Below are 14,089 nucleotides of genomic sequence, written 5' to 3' on the forward strand. Positions count from 1 at the left end.
AGCATCCGGAAACGCTGACTATCATGGCCAATCTGGCTTCAAATTATTCGCGTCAAGGGCGGTGGAAGGAGGCAGAAGAGCTGAATATGCAAGTGGTAGAGTTGAGAAAGAGGGTACTTGTGGAGGAGCATCCGGACACGCTGACCACTATGAGTAACCTGGCTTCAAATTATTGGTGTCAAGGGCGGTGGAAGGAAGCAGAAGAGCTGAATATGCAAGTATTAGAGGCTAGAAAGAGGGTGCTTGGGGAGGAGCATCCAGACACGCTGACTAGCATAGCTAATCTGGCTTCAACATATCGGGATCAAGGGCGGTGGAAAGGGGCGGAAGAGCTGCAGGTGCAAGTAATGGAGACGAGGAAGAGGGTGCTTAGGGAGAAGCATCCAGACACGCTGGCTAGCATGGATAACCTCGCTTTTATATTAAAGCGCCAAAGTCGCGACGTGGAGGCCTTTTCCTTGATGGAAGCATGCACTCAGCTCCGCAAACAGGTTCTTGGAGATCAACATCCTCGCACAAAGTCGTCTCTTAGGACATTGACCGAGTGGCAAGTAAGGAATGTTGAGATAGACCCATAATGCGCATCAGTGTATATAATATGAAGTAATTTAGAATTGTATAAACTGTTAGTCAAGCCTGATTATGGACGACATTCAACGCCAGTTGGAGAGCTTAGCTTTAGCATAGAATCATGAAAGCGTCCTAAAATCAAGCACACTTCTCGGGATGCGCATTGCGTTGCTGGGATATCTTCGTTCGTGAAAGTTGAAGTAGCCCGAGCTTCTCCTATAGATAAACGGTGCTAAGCCACGTCTAGATTAGCTGCATAAGGACAGCCTATGGAACCCTTCGTACCTCGTAACAGCCCCTCAGCTCTGTGATTAGATATATAAACACCATGGCTGCCTGCTAGTCTGGATTCAAGATGTCACGGAATTGCTATGCAATATCTAGATGCCCTCTGTCTCTGTGTGGGGCGCCGTCTACATATGAATCCATCATCTTCATCACATGGCAAATCTAAGCCATCATTGATCGTCACCCTACCTTCAAGAATCTGCAGTACATGTGCAGACATCTCCTCAAGATGGTGTGAGCCAACGAAAAAGCCTTCAAGTTGTGGAGCAGAGGGCGACTTCGAAGGGCTATGGCCTGTTAATAGACGCAGCATCAAGGAGACCGATGAGCAATGCTGGACACCCCGTGAGCTTCGTACAAGCGCTCGACGTTGTGCGTGCTGCCAATTCCTCCTTCGCTCCATAGAATCGAGCCCTTGGATGTCCCCTCAAGACGATGACTATATCGGACTTGGCTCGCATATCGTGGGGTCAACGCACGGCAGCCCGGCCCAGCGGGAGCAGGAGGCAATGCAAAGACACTACTTGGGCAGTGGAGGCGCTACTCAGTACATAAGATACTACAGGCCACGACTTCGAATCTACCGGAAAAGTGGCGATAACAAGGATTACCCATATGTTCCCAGTGATTTTGTTGCTCTTCTACCACTCGCTGAAAAGCCGGATGGCGCCAACGCAGAGGGTTCTCTACCATTTCATGGGCGTGTTGTTGGAGAGAGAACTGACTTCGACATGGCTCGAGAATGGCTCAAATCTTGCACTGACAGCCACCACCCAATCGGCGATAACGTCAGAAAAGGTGGGAGAGGTTTCGGCGGAGGTCTTTTCAGCGGATATTCAAACCAGAGACAAGACGGTTGTCAGCCTGTACCGTGTCTAGCAATCCCGCATTTTCGCCTGGTCGATGTCGAGAAACGATGCATCGTTCTTGCGCAGCCTGAAGATACATATGCGGCATTAAGCTATGTATGGGGCAATTCAAAACGGCTGCTGCTTCTCACAGACAACCTCGAGGAACTGTCAACACCCGGGGCTCTTTCTCCTGACCGGGATACAGTTCCCAAGACCTTTCTTGATGCTATCATTGTAGCACAGCAACTCAGTATTCGTTTTGTTTGGATTGATGCCATCTGCATCCTACAAGATAATCAAGAGCAATTGGTAGAACATATGGATCTCATGGATAAGATATACAGTTCTGCAAGCCTGACTATTGTAAGCGACACGGCGAGCGCAGATTCGGGTATACCAGGTGTTGGCATGCTTCGTGGACCTGAGCAAGCGACTTTCACCAGAGGCCGACGGACATACATAAGTTCCAGGCAAACGTTCGGCGCGGCGCTTCAAAGTTCATGCTGGGAGAGCAGGGCTTGGTGCCTCCAAGAGAAGGTGTTCTCCAAGCGTTTGCTTATTTTCACCGAGTCACAAACGTTCTATCATTGCACGCGATCTACCTGGTTTGAGGATACCGTTCTAGAATCACACGAATATACCGGCGGAAGTGTGTCCATTGCTGAGAGATCGGATCCTTCCGTCAAAAAGATGAGAGATCCTCACTATACCGCCTACGAAGCTCATCGACCTTTGTTCGGGCGTAATTTTTGGTCACTAATAGAGCTCTACACCCGTCGACAGCTGTCTTTCGAAAGTGATACGATCCGTGCATTTAGTGGGATTTTGAACTCGGTCGAAGATCAGCATGGCCCGTCCCATTGGGGGGTTCTACAGTCCGAGTTCAACAAAGGCCTCAGTTGGTCAATAAGCGGGAGAACACCCAACTTACGCCGCAATGAATTCCCTTCATGGTCTTGGGCTGGCTGGAGGGGCAACGTTGAGGGTGTTCGGCTTCGTTTTCTTAGTGCTCATCGCAATTGGCACGACCGATGGGACGTTGTGTTTTTCTACTACCATAAGACCGAGAGTATGGAACATGAGCTTCGGCCTATTTATGTTGATCGTCCGAAAACACCCAAAGTCTCGTCTTCGAATAAGGAGATCGTTTCCACTACGGAGAATACACCAGCTTCTACCGAAACCAAGCCTAATACATCTGCAGCTACTACAACCACTGAAACAGCTGCCCCTGGCAACATTGCACCTACTTCATTATTTGGTCTTCCGCTATCAAGCCCTCCGTCGTCAGGTCTTTTCGGCGCACCCTCTTCAACAGGTCTTCCCTCAACCGGTCTGTTTGGCTCCACCACTTCATCATCAACATATCAACGAAAGAACGATCTAGATGATTATTTCAATTCCGAAAAATACAAAGAAACCAAAAGGCAGCAAGAAGAACTTGAAAGAAGAGATGGAACCTGGATGATTCCGGGCCATCCAGGTGAAGAAGACTTCGTCGCCAAGGACCTACCACCCTTTACACACGTACCAGAGACCATGCCGCCACTATCACACATCCTCCGATTCTATACAAGTGTAGCTACGCTTGAAATTGATGCAAATCCCGATCCCGCTCGCGATCCTTGGACAGGGGGTCAAGGTACAAGGCACGCGGTACGACTACCTGGTTCCAATGAGGTCGTTGGCCACATAGAACCTGTGGCCGAATGGGTTGGAAAGATGACAGTCGCAGATTTTGCCTTCATATCCAATGGATTCCATCCTCCGTCTGATAGTATGGAGTATTCAAGCCCAGCTTTATTGCATGTTCTGATACTGGAGGGTGAGGGAGAAGTGAAGACGAGAGTGAGGTCCACAGAGTGCTGGGATATTTACAAATGGAGAAAGGCCTGTCCAAAGTGGAAAGCAGTAACGTTGGCCTGATGTCAAATACATTTTCTTGGTGCATGGGTTGTTATTCAGAATACGAAGAATCGATTTGTATTGGGCTCATAGGAAATTAAAAGAGCTAATTAGATACAATCGTTGAATGCCGACTTTCTTTCTGGTATCGAAGAAGAGGATGTATGCATGCAATGTCCAAGCGCAATATTAGTATCCATCAAATTCGCCCTCGACATCGCGAACCGCCACTTTCGGCACGCATCGCCCAGGGTGCCAAATCGCCAACAACCAGACGGCGATGACAACAGGCATAAACTCCAAGGTTCCGAAGTACACCTCATGGGTGCTCAGGTTCTCCATGAGGCCTTCCGCCGTCTCGGCAAGACGGAAGCACACACGAAGATAGATCATGATGACGCTGAGTATGAAGGCGAAGTAGAACCCTTTGCTGACGACCTTGAGCAAAACCCTGCGGGCCTTCCACATGAAGGATGCGAAGAGGATGATGAAGACGAGGACGGAGAAGGCTTGGAAGGCAAGACCGCCGAGGAGGATGTTGTTGGGTGTTGTCGGGTCTTTGCGGTTGCTGTATGCTATGCCGATGAGGGCGGCACCGGCGATTTGGACAATGGTGGCCACGACGTCGCAGGTTATGAAGATCCAGAGGATGAGTTTTGGAGCCAGTGGGGCATATTGTCTACCGGTGGAGTTGATTAGGATGGAAAGGACGGTATACTAGATCAAGTAGGTCAGTTGTTAGGCTGGTACAAGAGGGAAGCGAGCAATGTCAGTGTATCTCGAGTACAGAGAGGATGCGATCAACTTCCTGTGCAATTCACGTTGGCGCGGACTTACAATGGCTGCAGCGAAGAAGACTGGTGCGACGACAATGAAAACTAAAGAAAGAATTCCATTAGCTATCATATTCGAATCGAAGTTGCATTGGAGCTCGAGACTGTTTGGCTGCAATAGGCCGACGCGGCATTCCCGCAACTGAAGGTCATCATAGAAGGGCTTCCTAATTTTCGTATCACTATGCAACACACGTACAGTATTGGATCACGAAAAAGTTCACTCGATACGGCGAAACCTTAGCGCTGAGACAGCGAAAGGCGTAACCGACAATTTCCTACAACAATATCAGTCGACCGCACTTCACGTCTACACTGCAACCCCAAAGGTACTGACAAAGGCGATTCCGACTATCATAGTACTGAAATACCATGACCTGTACTTCAAGAGTTGGAATAAATGCGCGATCAATGCCACTAGAAACAGTACGCAACCGAGAACGCCAACGACGATCGAGGGCGTGTAGCCGTAGATGATAATTGTCGCATCGCCATCTGTGCCTGGGTTTGGGAAGTTTGGATCAATGTATCCTTGTGGCGGAGGCCTGTCTCCCATAGTGATGAGGGTATGTTAGAAGTTTGCGGGTTGGGAGGTGGTTCAGAGCGCAGAAGTGTATCTTTAGGTGCATTCAATCGGCGATTTGATGAAGGAAATGAGAAGCGATCGAATTGAGGGCTAATGACAATTTATGACGCCTTCAATTTGAGGACGAACTTCACGAAACGCTACGAATCAATGGGCATGGACACAGGACCCCTTTTCTACTAGGGCGCATCGTGGCGCAAACACTCTTCCGAGGTTTTTGTGTGTCGGAATGGTGCTTGCATTTGTTGTTCTCGCGATCCTCAGGAAGAGTCGTGCTGATCTTTACCCTGTTTTTAATGGGTCTAACAGGGGTTGACGAGGCTTGGCAACGACTTGGTGCAAACATGCGGACCCCGCTATTCTTTCCCAGACTTTCAGCTCTTCCCAGACTATGAGCCTTTTTTCGACTTTAGGCATTTCCAGCAAGGCATCAGATAGCCCCTAACTACCAAATTCAGATATGAGTAGATTATTAAGACTTGATGCAAAAGCTGCAGAAGTACAAGCACTAGCAGGCTACGATGATGATCAGTGGCGGTGGTTTCAGGCAAGGTCTTTACATAACGGTATATTTCAGGCTAACGACATGCACAGAAGCTTACACTCTCCAAAGCAAAAGAATATAAAGAAAGATTTTCAGTAGGCTGGCCAGATTTAAAGCCAACAGACAAAGGAGACCTTATTCAGGATATTAAATCTGTAATAAAGGAGGATCAACAGTTAGAGATTCCGCACGACGATGTCATTCGCTGGCGGTTGGACAAGGCCATGCGCTCTAGTATGTAACATGACCGTATTTACTGCAAATGCTAAACCAAGCAGCAAAGAATGTATCTTCTGCAACACTGCCGTCTGCCAGTAAACCGTACGACCCAATCAGAGACAGTCAATAAAGCCGCATGTTTTCCCGATCGTGATTCCTAGTTGCAGAAACTCGGTTTAGTACAATTTAAAGTTTCAGGTTTCAATGTCAACAAGACGGCTCAGCTGTCGTAGGCGAGGTCTTGCCGCAGTTCCAAGGAAGAGAAACACATCAGATTAGGTGTACATCTGCAAGAATCATAGAGAAACTAAAAGAAACAGCATTTCTAGTTTCAGCAAGGAATTCTTTCGCTAATGTGGTCTCAATTTGAGGAGTATTTACACCTAGACATCTGCATCTATCGACTTATAATTCTTCTAGCCGCTTTCGGTAAGGTTATTCCAAATGCCCCCATTTGAGTCGAAGCTTTCCCTAACGTCTTCGACAGAGTACCTTTATTTGATATGTGCCAGAGGAAATTCTTCTCCAAGATGAGTGAATGCTTCATCTTTAACTCTTGCAAGTTATGTTGCACAAGTGTTGAACGATACTATACAATCAAGCTATTGGTCGTTTGCTATCTAGGTACTCAATGACTTCAAGGCATTTACCAAGCTCTATGTCGGCTCCCATAAGTGGTCACCAAATGAATTTCTTCTCAATAATTGTTTCGAACATGACTTTGTGATCAATGGTTTCCAAATAAGGTGGGGGCTAAATTGATATTGGAGCCGACAGTTATAGGAGGGGCTTGGGTGTTGCCATTCTTATAGACTTGTTCCAAGGAAACCAAGTTATAATTTGGTCAAAGATTCAGAGAGACATCTATGGTGTATCATGGCATTTTTGTATCACTCCGTACTGTTTGATTACAATCGGTAACCGCACCACCTAGTTCACCAAGTAACCTCGATTCGTACTCCGACAGCCTCTCATTTGCACTGCATCCATTCCACAGCTCCCTCTCACCATCATGCGATAGTACTGGCAGACCAACCTGCTCAATTGCAAATGATGCTGCGACATGGCCATGCATGACAGATTTCACGATACTTCTAGTCGAATGCCATCCTGCCATATAGCCTCCAAGAAACGTGTTTCCTCCACCGGTGGGATCTTTCACTCTGTCACTGCCGGAGGCGTAGTATGATGGATGCCACTCGTTTTGCATTATGGAACTTACAGTTAGTGAGCCGTGTTCGCCCGCTCGGATAATGAGTGTGCCCTGCTGGTTTGGACTGAAGCAGTTGTTGAATAGGATACCAGCGCAGGATTCCACTTCCTCTGCATCGAATTTTATCATTGTCTTCCCCCAGACTAGAGCGGTAAGTTCTATATGGTTGGGTGAAAACACATCGACCAGTCTGCAGGCTTTATGAAATATCGGAAGATTCTCCGGCTTGCACGATGATGGAAAGGGCTCCCATACAATCAGCGGGTGATTCCCCTGTCCTCCTTGTCGAAGACGAAGTATCTCGGGAACCTGTTCAAGGATCTCCTGCGGTGTCGCTAGGATGTGGAAGGCTTCCGCGTGTAACAGTTGCTCGCCGATGAGATCAGTCGGCACGGCTTTTAGAGGGCCGCTGGTGTATTTGAACATCTTTGCTGCATTGGCCCATTAGTCTCGAGAAATCAGCCAGGTAAAGGTCTCTTTACGCCCAAAAGTGCCATCTTCATACTCTAACAATCCACGAGTTGAAGTCTTCCCCACTCTCTTCTTCAAAACGACACTAACGCCCCACGCCCCGAATACGTCCTTCACAACCTCTGGGAAGTCGTCACCCGCGATGATGAGACAACCCAAGTTGGAAGGAACCCTTGAGAAGATTCGCTGGCCGAGCGTTGCGAAACTACCAGATCCTCCTATTACATCTCTTAGAGGCTCACGATTAGGTATGTGTATTTCGTCTAAGACGACCATCCCTAGGGACCCACCTGAAATACTTGGAGATGTAGACATAGATGGGAATTTTGCGCAATGACTGTAAAAGGGATATAGTGGTGGCCAGATTTCATAAAATCTCGATGATGCTTGGTGATTACAGTCGTTGCAACAACACTACATTCGTTTTTGGGGTTTGATGTAGTGGTTAGTCAGCACATATGCATGTAAGTTAAGTATGAGCAACGTTTTTAGATCAAATAGTCACGTCGCATCAAGAGTAGATTCATCCAACATAGAAATTGTGTCCTATTACCTTGGGAGATATATATGAACCTATAAGTCGATAACTGCTACAAAAGAAGAGCGACGGGCCTGAAGATCCACCACATTTAGCATTACTCCCTTTGAGAAACTCTGTACGTGACACGAGCGCTGTATCAATAAGGATTGTAAAGCCAGTTCTCCGGACTGAAGTAGACCTCAAAGTCAACCCCACCAAATACTCCAATCGCGGGGAAAAGATCACATTCTCCCCTTAGTCCAATTGTGCCACCTTCGCTTCTTTGATCAAGCTCCTCATTGCCATCCCAACCACCAGCTTTAACCCCATTCCGAGTGAAGAAGACGTCGATGTCAAGGACCATTCCTTGCTGTGACTCGTCATACGATGGTGGATTTTTTGGTGGCGCAAATGTGATACCAATGCCGACAACATCATCTGGCTGGAACGCCGTTGTAAAGTCCGTTCCACCATATGTGTCATTGACATATCTACGGCCATCGTCGCCATGAACACCAAGACTTCCTCGCTGCCATCCAGGCAGCCTGAATGTCGGATATGGAGGCGCCACGTAGCCGATCGCAATGCCTGCGTCTGCCTCTTCGAGCGAGTGACCGCCACGGCCTATTCCGGTAACCTTGAGCTCGAAATAAATCGTCTTTGGCTTCTGGGTACGAAGTGGTGAATCCCACATCACAGAGTAAGCGGGTAGACTTGTCAGGAGACAGGCATCTTTGCACTTTGCATGCGTTCGACATTTCCAGTGGCCAGGCTGTTTCTGCGGCAAGAGGTCACCGATGTAAGTTGGTGCTTTTAGTAAAGCCAATTGACTGTTCTGAATTGCCAAGTGCTGAGCTGGGGTGAGATTCTGTGGTTGCCATAGAGGGTTCTTGAGCGTCCACTTGTAGGCTCGTTCACCATCTTGTTCACTTGCATTTGCGGTTGGAGAGCTATCATATCCTATCGAGGGCGGCGGCGGTAAGACTGAGTTGTCTGGAATCACAGTCCAGTCATGATAGGGAGGCGGTTCCCAACTTGGCGGAGGCTGTTGCGGATAGTGGGACGGCGGTGGGCCTGGAGGAGGAGCATACTCAGAGTTGGACCCACTGTGTCCAGGTGGAGGCCCCGGAGGAGGTACGTAGTGTGAGCTAGACCCGCCGTGGCCTGGAGGGGGCCCCGGAGGGGGTTCGTATTTCTCCCCAGACTTTGTTTCTTGGTTCGAGGGAGGTGTATATTGGGAACTGCTGGATTGAAATTGCGATTGTACATCCTGAAACCCAGCAGACCCGTTAGGTACTCTTTCCTGGAGTTTGGTCTTGAACTTTTTGAACATGATGTGTTTGCTCCCTGGAAAGAGAGTTTGTTTGGGATACTCCGTTAGGTTGGCATATGACGGGTGTAGGCTAGGAGTGAACTAAAGACTTAGAACGGTCAGAGACAAGAGCTCTGCGCTCCTCGAAGGCACGGCAAGTGATGCTTTTAAGAGAGTATCGTGATGAAGGGACATTGGATGATGGTTGATGTGGCTGAGTACATTGAAGGTCAAGCGACTTGGCGGCACTGACGTAACATGATATAGCGGGATAAGGCATTGAACGGGCGGTGTACAAAAGAAAATCACTCATTGAGAGAATAGTCTTCTCGTCTTCGAAGCTATTATTTCCTATAGATAGTCTTTGTATTCTACATGAAGGGAAAGACATGTAGCTACATCTGATGCACATACATACTCGTAGTTTACAGTCTTCCTATGTCTTTTATGGCCACATTCGGTCTGATAGCACAGAAGCGGTTTAGCGCCAGTCGGCAGTCGGTATAATTACCGAAGATTGTGCATAGGCGAATTAGGACGATCAAAAGAAAACCTGCAAAACGTCGATGTACATCATCCGATAAGAAAAAGTTCTCTCCATTCAAGTGAATCTTACGCCATGAACACACACTTCGGAATTACCAGATCAAATCCATGCCAAGTCCAAATTCACCGAGGAAGCCCCTACCCGACTTACCGGCCGGTTGAAGGTGGAACTAAAATTCTGGAAGGTGAAAGTGAGCGCGCTATTTCGTCAATAGTGGCCCACTAAGATAACGGCGGGACCTGGAGAATGAGCGAGCTATCAATCGTCATGTGAGGTTGCCTTTCTCTCTTGACTCTCTCACTCTTCATCCTCCTTCCCAAGGACCACAACCTTTCAAAATGTCCCCAATTGCCTGTCCTGAGACATCTTGCAATGGTTGCGCTACTCAAGGCCAGAATGGCGTACCCGACCTCGAGGATGGTATGATCTCGTCATTTTCTACCACAGTCTGCTTGCATACTAACGATCATTACCGACAGCCGGTGAACATGTACACAAACTACGATCTGATAATTGGTTTAATCGAAAGGATGATATCGGCTTGAGTGCCCTCTACATTGAGCGATATCTCAACTATGGCCTTACGCCAGAAGAGTTGACGTCCGGTAAACCCATAATTGGAATTGCACAATCCGGGTCCGACATTTCACCATGTAACCGCCACCACATCCAGATAGCCAAACGAGTACGGGAGGCTATACGATCCGCCGGTGGCGTTGCTTTGGAGTTCCCTGTACATTCAATTCAAGAGACCTCGCGACGGCCAACCGCAACCTTGGACAGGAACTTGTCATATCTCTCGCTTGTCGAAATGCTTTACGCTTATCCTTTCGATGGTGTTGTCCTTTTGACAGGCTGCGACAAGACCACGCCAGCTGCCTTGATGGCTGCTGCAACGATGAACATACCCGCTATCTGTCTTAACGTAGGCCCTATGCTCAATGGCTATATTAAGAACCAGCGCGTGGGCTCCGGAACCGTCGTATGGCAAGCCCGAGAGCTGCATGCTCAAGGAAAGCTCGATGCAGCAGGCTTCATGGACATGATCTCAAGTGGCACACCTTCGGTAGGGCACTGCAACACCATGGGCACGGCTTCGACCATGAACGCACTGGCAGAGGCTCTGGGAATGGCTCTACCAGGCTCAGCTGGTATTCCTGCTCCTTACAGGGAGAGAATGCAATGTGCATACCAGACAGGCCTGCAGATTGTCGAAATGGTGCGTGCGGACCGCAAACCATCAGATATTATGACTCGAGAAGCTTTCGAGAACGCTATCGTTGTCAACACTGCTATTGGCGGCAGTACTAACGCTCCTATTCACCTTAACGCAATAGCAAAGCATATTGGAGTGCCATTGGACAACGATGATTGGGATCGAATCGGTTTGAAGATTCCCCTACTCGTAAATGTGATGCCAGCAGGAGAAATGTTGATGGAGGAGTACCACCGTGCTGGTGCCCTACCAGCAGTCATGGCTGAGCTTTTTGATCAGGGAAAAATACATGTCAATGCACTCACATGTACTGGCAAAACGATAGGCGAATGCGTTGAGGGTAAAAACTCGTGGGACAGGGCCACCATTAGAGCATACGACCAGCCATTGAAACATGACGCAGGTTTCGTGCACCTCACTGGCACGCTATTCGACTCTGCAATCATGAAGACCTCAGTCATAGCAGAGGATTTCCGGAAAGAGTATTTGGAGAATCCGGACGACCCCAATGCGTTCGAAGCCAAAGTCGTCGTTTTCGACGGCCCGGAAGACTACAATAAGAGACTCGAATCGGCAGATATTGACCGAAGAACCATTTTGGTAATGCGAGGGACCGGGCCGTTGGGCTATCCCGGAGCCGCTGAAGTCGTCAATATGCATCCTCCTGGAAGGCTTCTCAAAGCAGGGATATCTTCACTGCCTTGCATTGGCGACGGAAGACAATCTGGAACATCTGGATCGCCCTCAATATTGAACGCATCTCCTGAAGCCGCTGATGGAGGAAACCTGGCTTTACTCCAAGACGGAGACAGACTGAGAGTGGATCTGAACAAAAAGCGGGTTGATATTCTCCTTTCAGAGGCAGAATTGGCTGCCAGACGAGCGGATCTGAATGCCAGAGGTGGCTACAAAGGCCCAGAGAGCCATACGCCATGGCAAGACATCTTCCGCCGTGAGACTGGTCAGCTGAACGAAGGAATGGTGCTGAAAAGGGCTGTGCAGTTCCAGCGTGTAGCCCAAACTTACCCAACGCCTCGGGACAATCATTAAAGATGTCGCACTCGCACAGTCCAAAATACGAATCGCCCAAATAGGACAAATGAGAGTCAGCAGAATAACAGGGGCATGCTCAGGATCTGGTTTGTTCCCGAGAGTCCATCTCCGACACAACAGTCACCAGCACTAACGTTGGCTCATCTTCACACACACATTCATTGCGCACCCATACGATCTACACTTCCAACCAAAGCTCTGGTAAAGGACGAGAAATTAGCAACGGTTTCTTAATTTCCCGAAAGGTTCGACAATTTATCATCCGGAGTCAATCGATGGGGACCATTTGAATTTTGGAACTTTAATCCTTACCTTGGCATGGACGGACTTCCAATAACCACTTTCATACCGGGTTCTATTCACTAAAACAAAACTAGACTACAAGAGGAATATGTATCATAGAAAAGCATCCAATACCGCCCAAGAGCAGTGGTGGTCAATTTGGCGTTCATTACTTCCTTTCTTATGGCTTTTCACAAATTGTAATGATACATTCCAACATTATCAATGATTTAGAGCACGGGACTTTGACCAAATTAAATTTTCTCTGTCTAATTGTTGCCTGATCAACATGCCTAAGAAGTGCCGTAATCATAATGTTCGAATAAACAAAGATCGTGATCAATCCTAAGGAAACAAGCGCTCACAGCGCGGTAGTGTTCCCATATAAGAGGGTTTTAGTGAAACAAGACGCCTAATCAATTGTAATAGTATCGGAGTTTGATCCACTCTTTGTCAGTCAATCAGGCCAAGTTCGAGTACCTTCATGATGGGTTCTATAGTCATCAAGTTGCGCAGGTCCCATTAGGCGTCCTGGTACTGCGTAGCACTCGACAGCGCCATTCTTACTGATGATCATTTCACCAACCTATTTTCCTAATCTGTAATATGACTGGCCAAGCCGCGAGGTAAGAGTGCGAGGGTCTCAACACTACTGGTCGGTTTGGGTGACACAATCACGTCTGTGACTATGTCCACTCATATAATACGATACAAAAGGTACTAACGTAACTACTGGACTTTAAGTCCTCTTGTGCGGCTCTTGTGCTGCGATGACGAAGTCTTGAGGCGTCCAGCCCGCTGGGGTGAATATCGATGTGTATAAATAGATTTCTCGATGTTTAACCGGACGAATATAAATTGCTCTACTTCGCCATGTTCCTACACATCCTCATTTCATTCATCTACATAACCTAATTCGATCTCATTTCCTTACAACATTCGCTATATAGTATTATTTCAGTCAATATGAGAACAGCTAGTATCGTCGCTGTGCTTGCATTAGCTGCGCAAGGTCTTGCCGCACCGAGTGGCGAGAAACGAAGCCTTGTATTTTCACTCTCTTCTGAGCCCCGAGGGCAAGGTATACGCAAATCGTGGGTCGTGTCTCGTTGGCAATGCCGTATGACAGCCCCCAGTCTTCACAAATTTACCGTGGCACTAACAGCAGAAATCTACAGATAACCTGGTCGATGACGAGTTCGATAATCAGGCTTCTTGGGCCTTTGTCGACAATGGACTTGCGAACGGCTGTACGCTTTTTGAGTAAGTTCTCAACCGTTAGTAAGCGTTTAACTGTGCTGATGTACCGAAGTGATGCAGCATGCAAGGGAGAGAGCGTGAATATCGAGAAGAACAATTCGAATATTTTGGGTCCCGGACCGGTCAATCTTACTGATGTCAACTTCGATAAGAAAGCAAGTTCTTTTTCTTGCTACTAAAAGGATGTACGAAGTACTCCTTCGCCACTATTTTAAGAACGATAACTGTATATACAGGCATACAGTGGTGTCCAGATTTTAGGCCTTTTCGGTATATACCATTGTAAAATCGAGAGACAGACAGTAGCACCTGACATTTGTTAAGGATGGAAACAACGTAATTGAAATCATTCATTCATCTCTTCGCAGTCAAAGTGTATGATACTTAAATAGTCCCGATCCAATCGTCGCTGCTACCCC

The 14,089-nt window shown here is 47.7% G+C and overlaps 8 protein-coding genes across 8 annotated transcripts; 5 read left to right on the plus strand and 3 right to left on the minus strand.

Moving 5' to 3' along the window:
- On the plus strand, positions 1-619 carry BU24DRAFT_154068 (TPR-like protein). The gene has a single exon (XM_033521303.1). It carries the CDS (start codon positions 24-26, stop codon positions 576-578), a length of 555 nt encoding a protein of 184 aa, XP_033385940.1. The 5' UTR covers positions 1-23; the 3' UTR covers positions 579-619.
- Positions 620-989: 370 nt separating this feature from the next.
- Positions 990-3,635, plus strand: BU24DRAFT_344615 (HET-domain-containing protein; the record flags this gene model as incomplete). Its single annotated transcript, XM_033523409.1, has 3 exons — positions 990-1,154; positions 1,179-2,992; positions 3,137-3,635. The coding sequence occupies 3 exons, from the start codon at positions 990-992 to the stop codon at positions 3,633-3,635; spliced, it is 2,478 nt and encodes an 825-aa protein (XP_033385941.1).
- Positions 3,636-3,692: 57 nt separating this feature from the next.
- Positions 3,693-5,280, minus strand: BU24DRAFT_420640 (RTA1-domain-containing protein). Its single transcript, XM_033527524.1, has 4 exons — positions 4,785-5,280; positions 4,647-4,725; positions 4,452-4,492; positions 3,693-4,331 (listed from the first exon to the last, which is right to left on the minus strand). The coding sequence occupies exons 1-4, from the start codon at positions 5,001-5,003 to the stop codon at positions 3,804-3,806; spliced, it is 867 nt and encodes a 288-aa protein (XP_033385942.1). The 5' UTR covers positions 5,004-5,280; the 3' UTR covers positions 3,693-3,803.
- A 134-nt stretch (positions 5,281-5,414) lies between these two features.
- Positions 5,415-5,834, plus strand: BU24DRAFT_420642 (uncharacterized protein). Its single transcript, XM_033527525.1, has one exon. It carries the CDS (start codon positions 5,494-5,496, stop codon positions 5,674-5,676), a length of 183 nt encoding a protein of 60 aa, XP_033385943.1. The 5' UTR covers positions 5,415-5,493; the 3' UTR covers positions 5,677-5,834.
- An 836-nt stretch (positions 5,835-6,670) lies between these two features.
- Positions 6,671-7,815, minus strand: BU24DRAFT_490738 (pfkB family kinase; the record flags this gene model as incomplete). The annotated part of the gene is made up of 3 exons (XM_033533734.1): positions 7,771-7,815; positions 7,492-7,698; positions 6,671-7,440 (listed from the first exon to the last, which is right to left on the minus strand). The coding sequence occupies exons 1-3, from the start codon at positions 7,793-7,795 to the stop codon at positions 6,671-6,673; spliced, it is 1,002 nt and encodes a 333-aa protein (XP_033385944.1). The 5' UTR covers positions 7,796-7,815.
- Positions 7,816-8,011: 196 nt separating this feature from the next.
- BU24DRAFT_420644 (uncharacterized protein) lies at positions 8,012-9,516 on the minus strand. Its single transcript, XM_033527526.1, has one exon. The coding sequence runs from the start codon at positions 9,331-9,333 to the stop codon at positions 8,158-8,160; it is 1,176 nt and encodes a 391-aa protein (XP_033385945.1). The 5' UTR covers positions 9,334-9,516; the 3' UTR covers positions 8,012-8,157.
- Positions 9,517-9,961: 445 nt separating this feature from the next.
- Positions 9,962-12,358, plus strand: BU24DRAFT_154129 (dihydroxy-acid and 6-phosphogluconate dehydratase). Its single transcript, XM_033521305.1, has 2 exons — positions 9,962-10,279; positions 10,339-12,358. Exons 1-2 carry the CDS (start codon positions 10,198-10,200, stop codon positions 12,123-12,125), a joined length of 1,869 nt encoding a protein of 622 aa, XP_033385946.1. The 5' UTR covers positions 9,962-10,197; the 3' UTR covers positions 12,126-12,358.
- A 951-nt stretch (positions 12,359-13,309) lies between these two features.
- On the plus strand, positions 13,310-14,006 carry BU24DRAFT_420646 (uncharacterized protein; the record flags this gene model as incomplete). The annotated part of the gene is made up of 3 exons (XM_033527527.1): positions 13,310-13,530; positions 13,589-13,673; positions 13,723-14,006. Coding segments are annotated over exons 1-3 (360 nt in total), but the record flags the coding sequence as incomplete, so codon positions are not given.
- Between the last annotated feature and the right edge of the window lie 83 nt (positions 14,007-14,089).

This window comes from Aaosphaeria arxii, assembly GCF_010015735.1.
Source record: "Aaosphaeria arxii CBS 175.79 unplaced genomic scaffold BU24scaffold_3, whole genome shotgun sequence".
Classification (NCBI taxonomy): Eukaryota; Fungi; Ascomycota; class Dothideomycetes; order Pleosporales; genus Aaosphaeria; species Aaosphaeria arxii.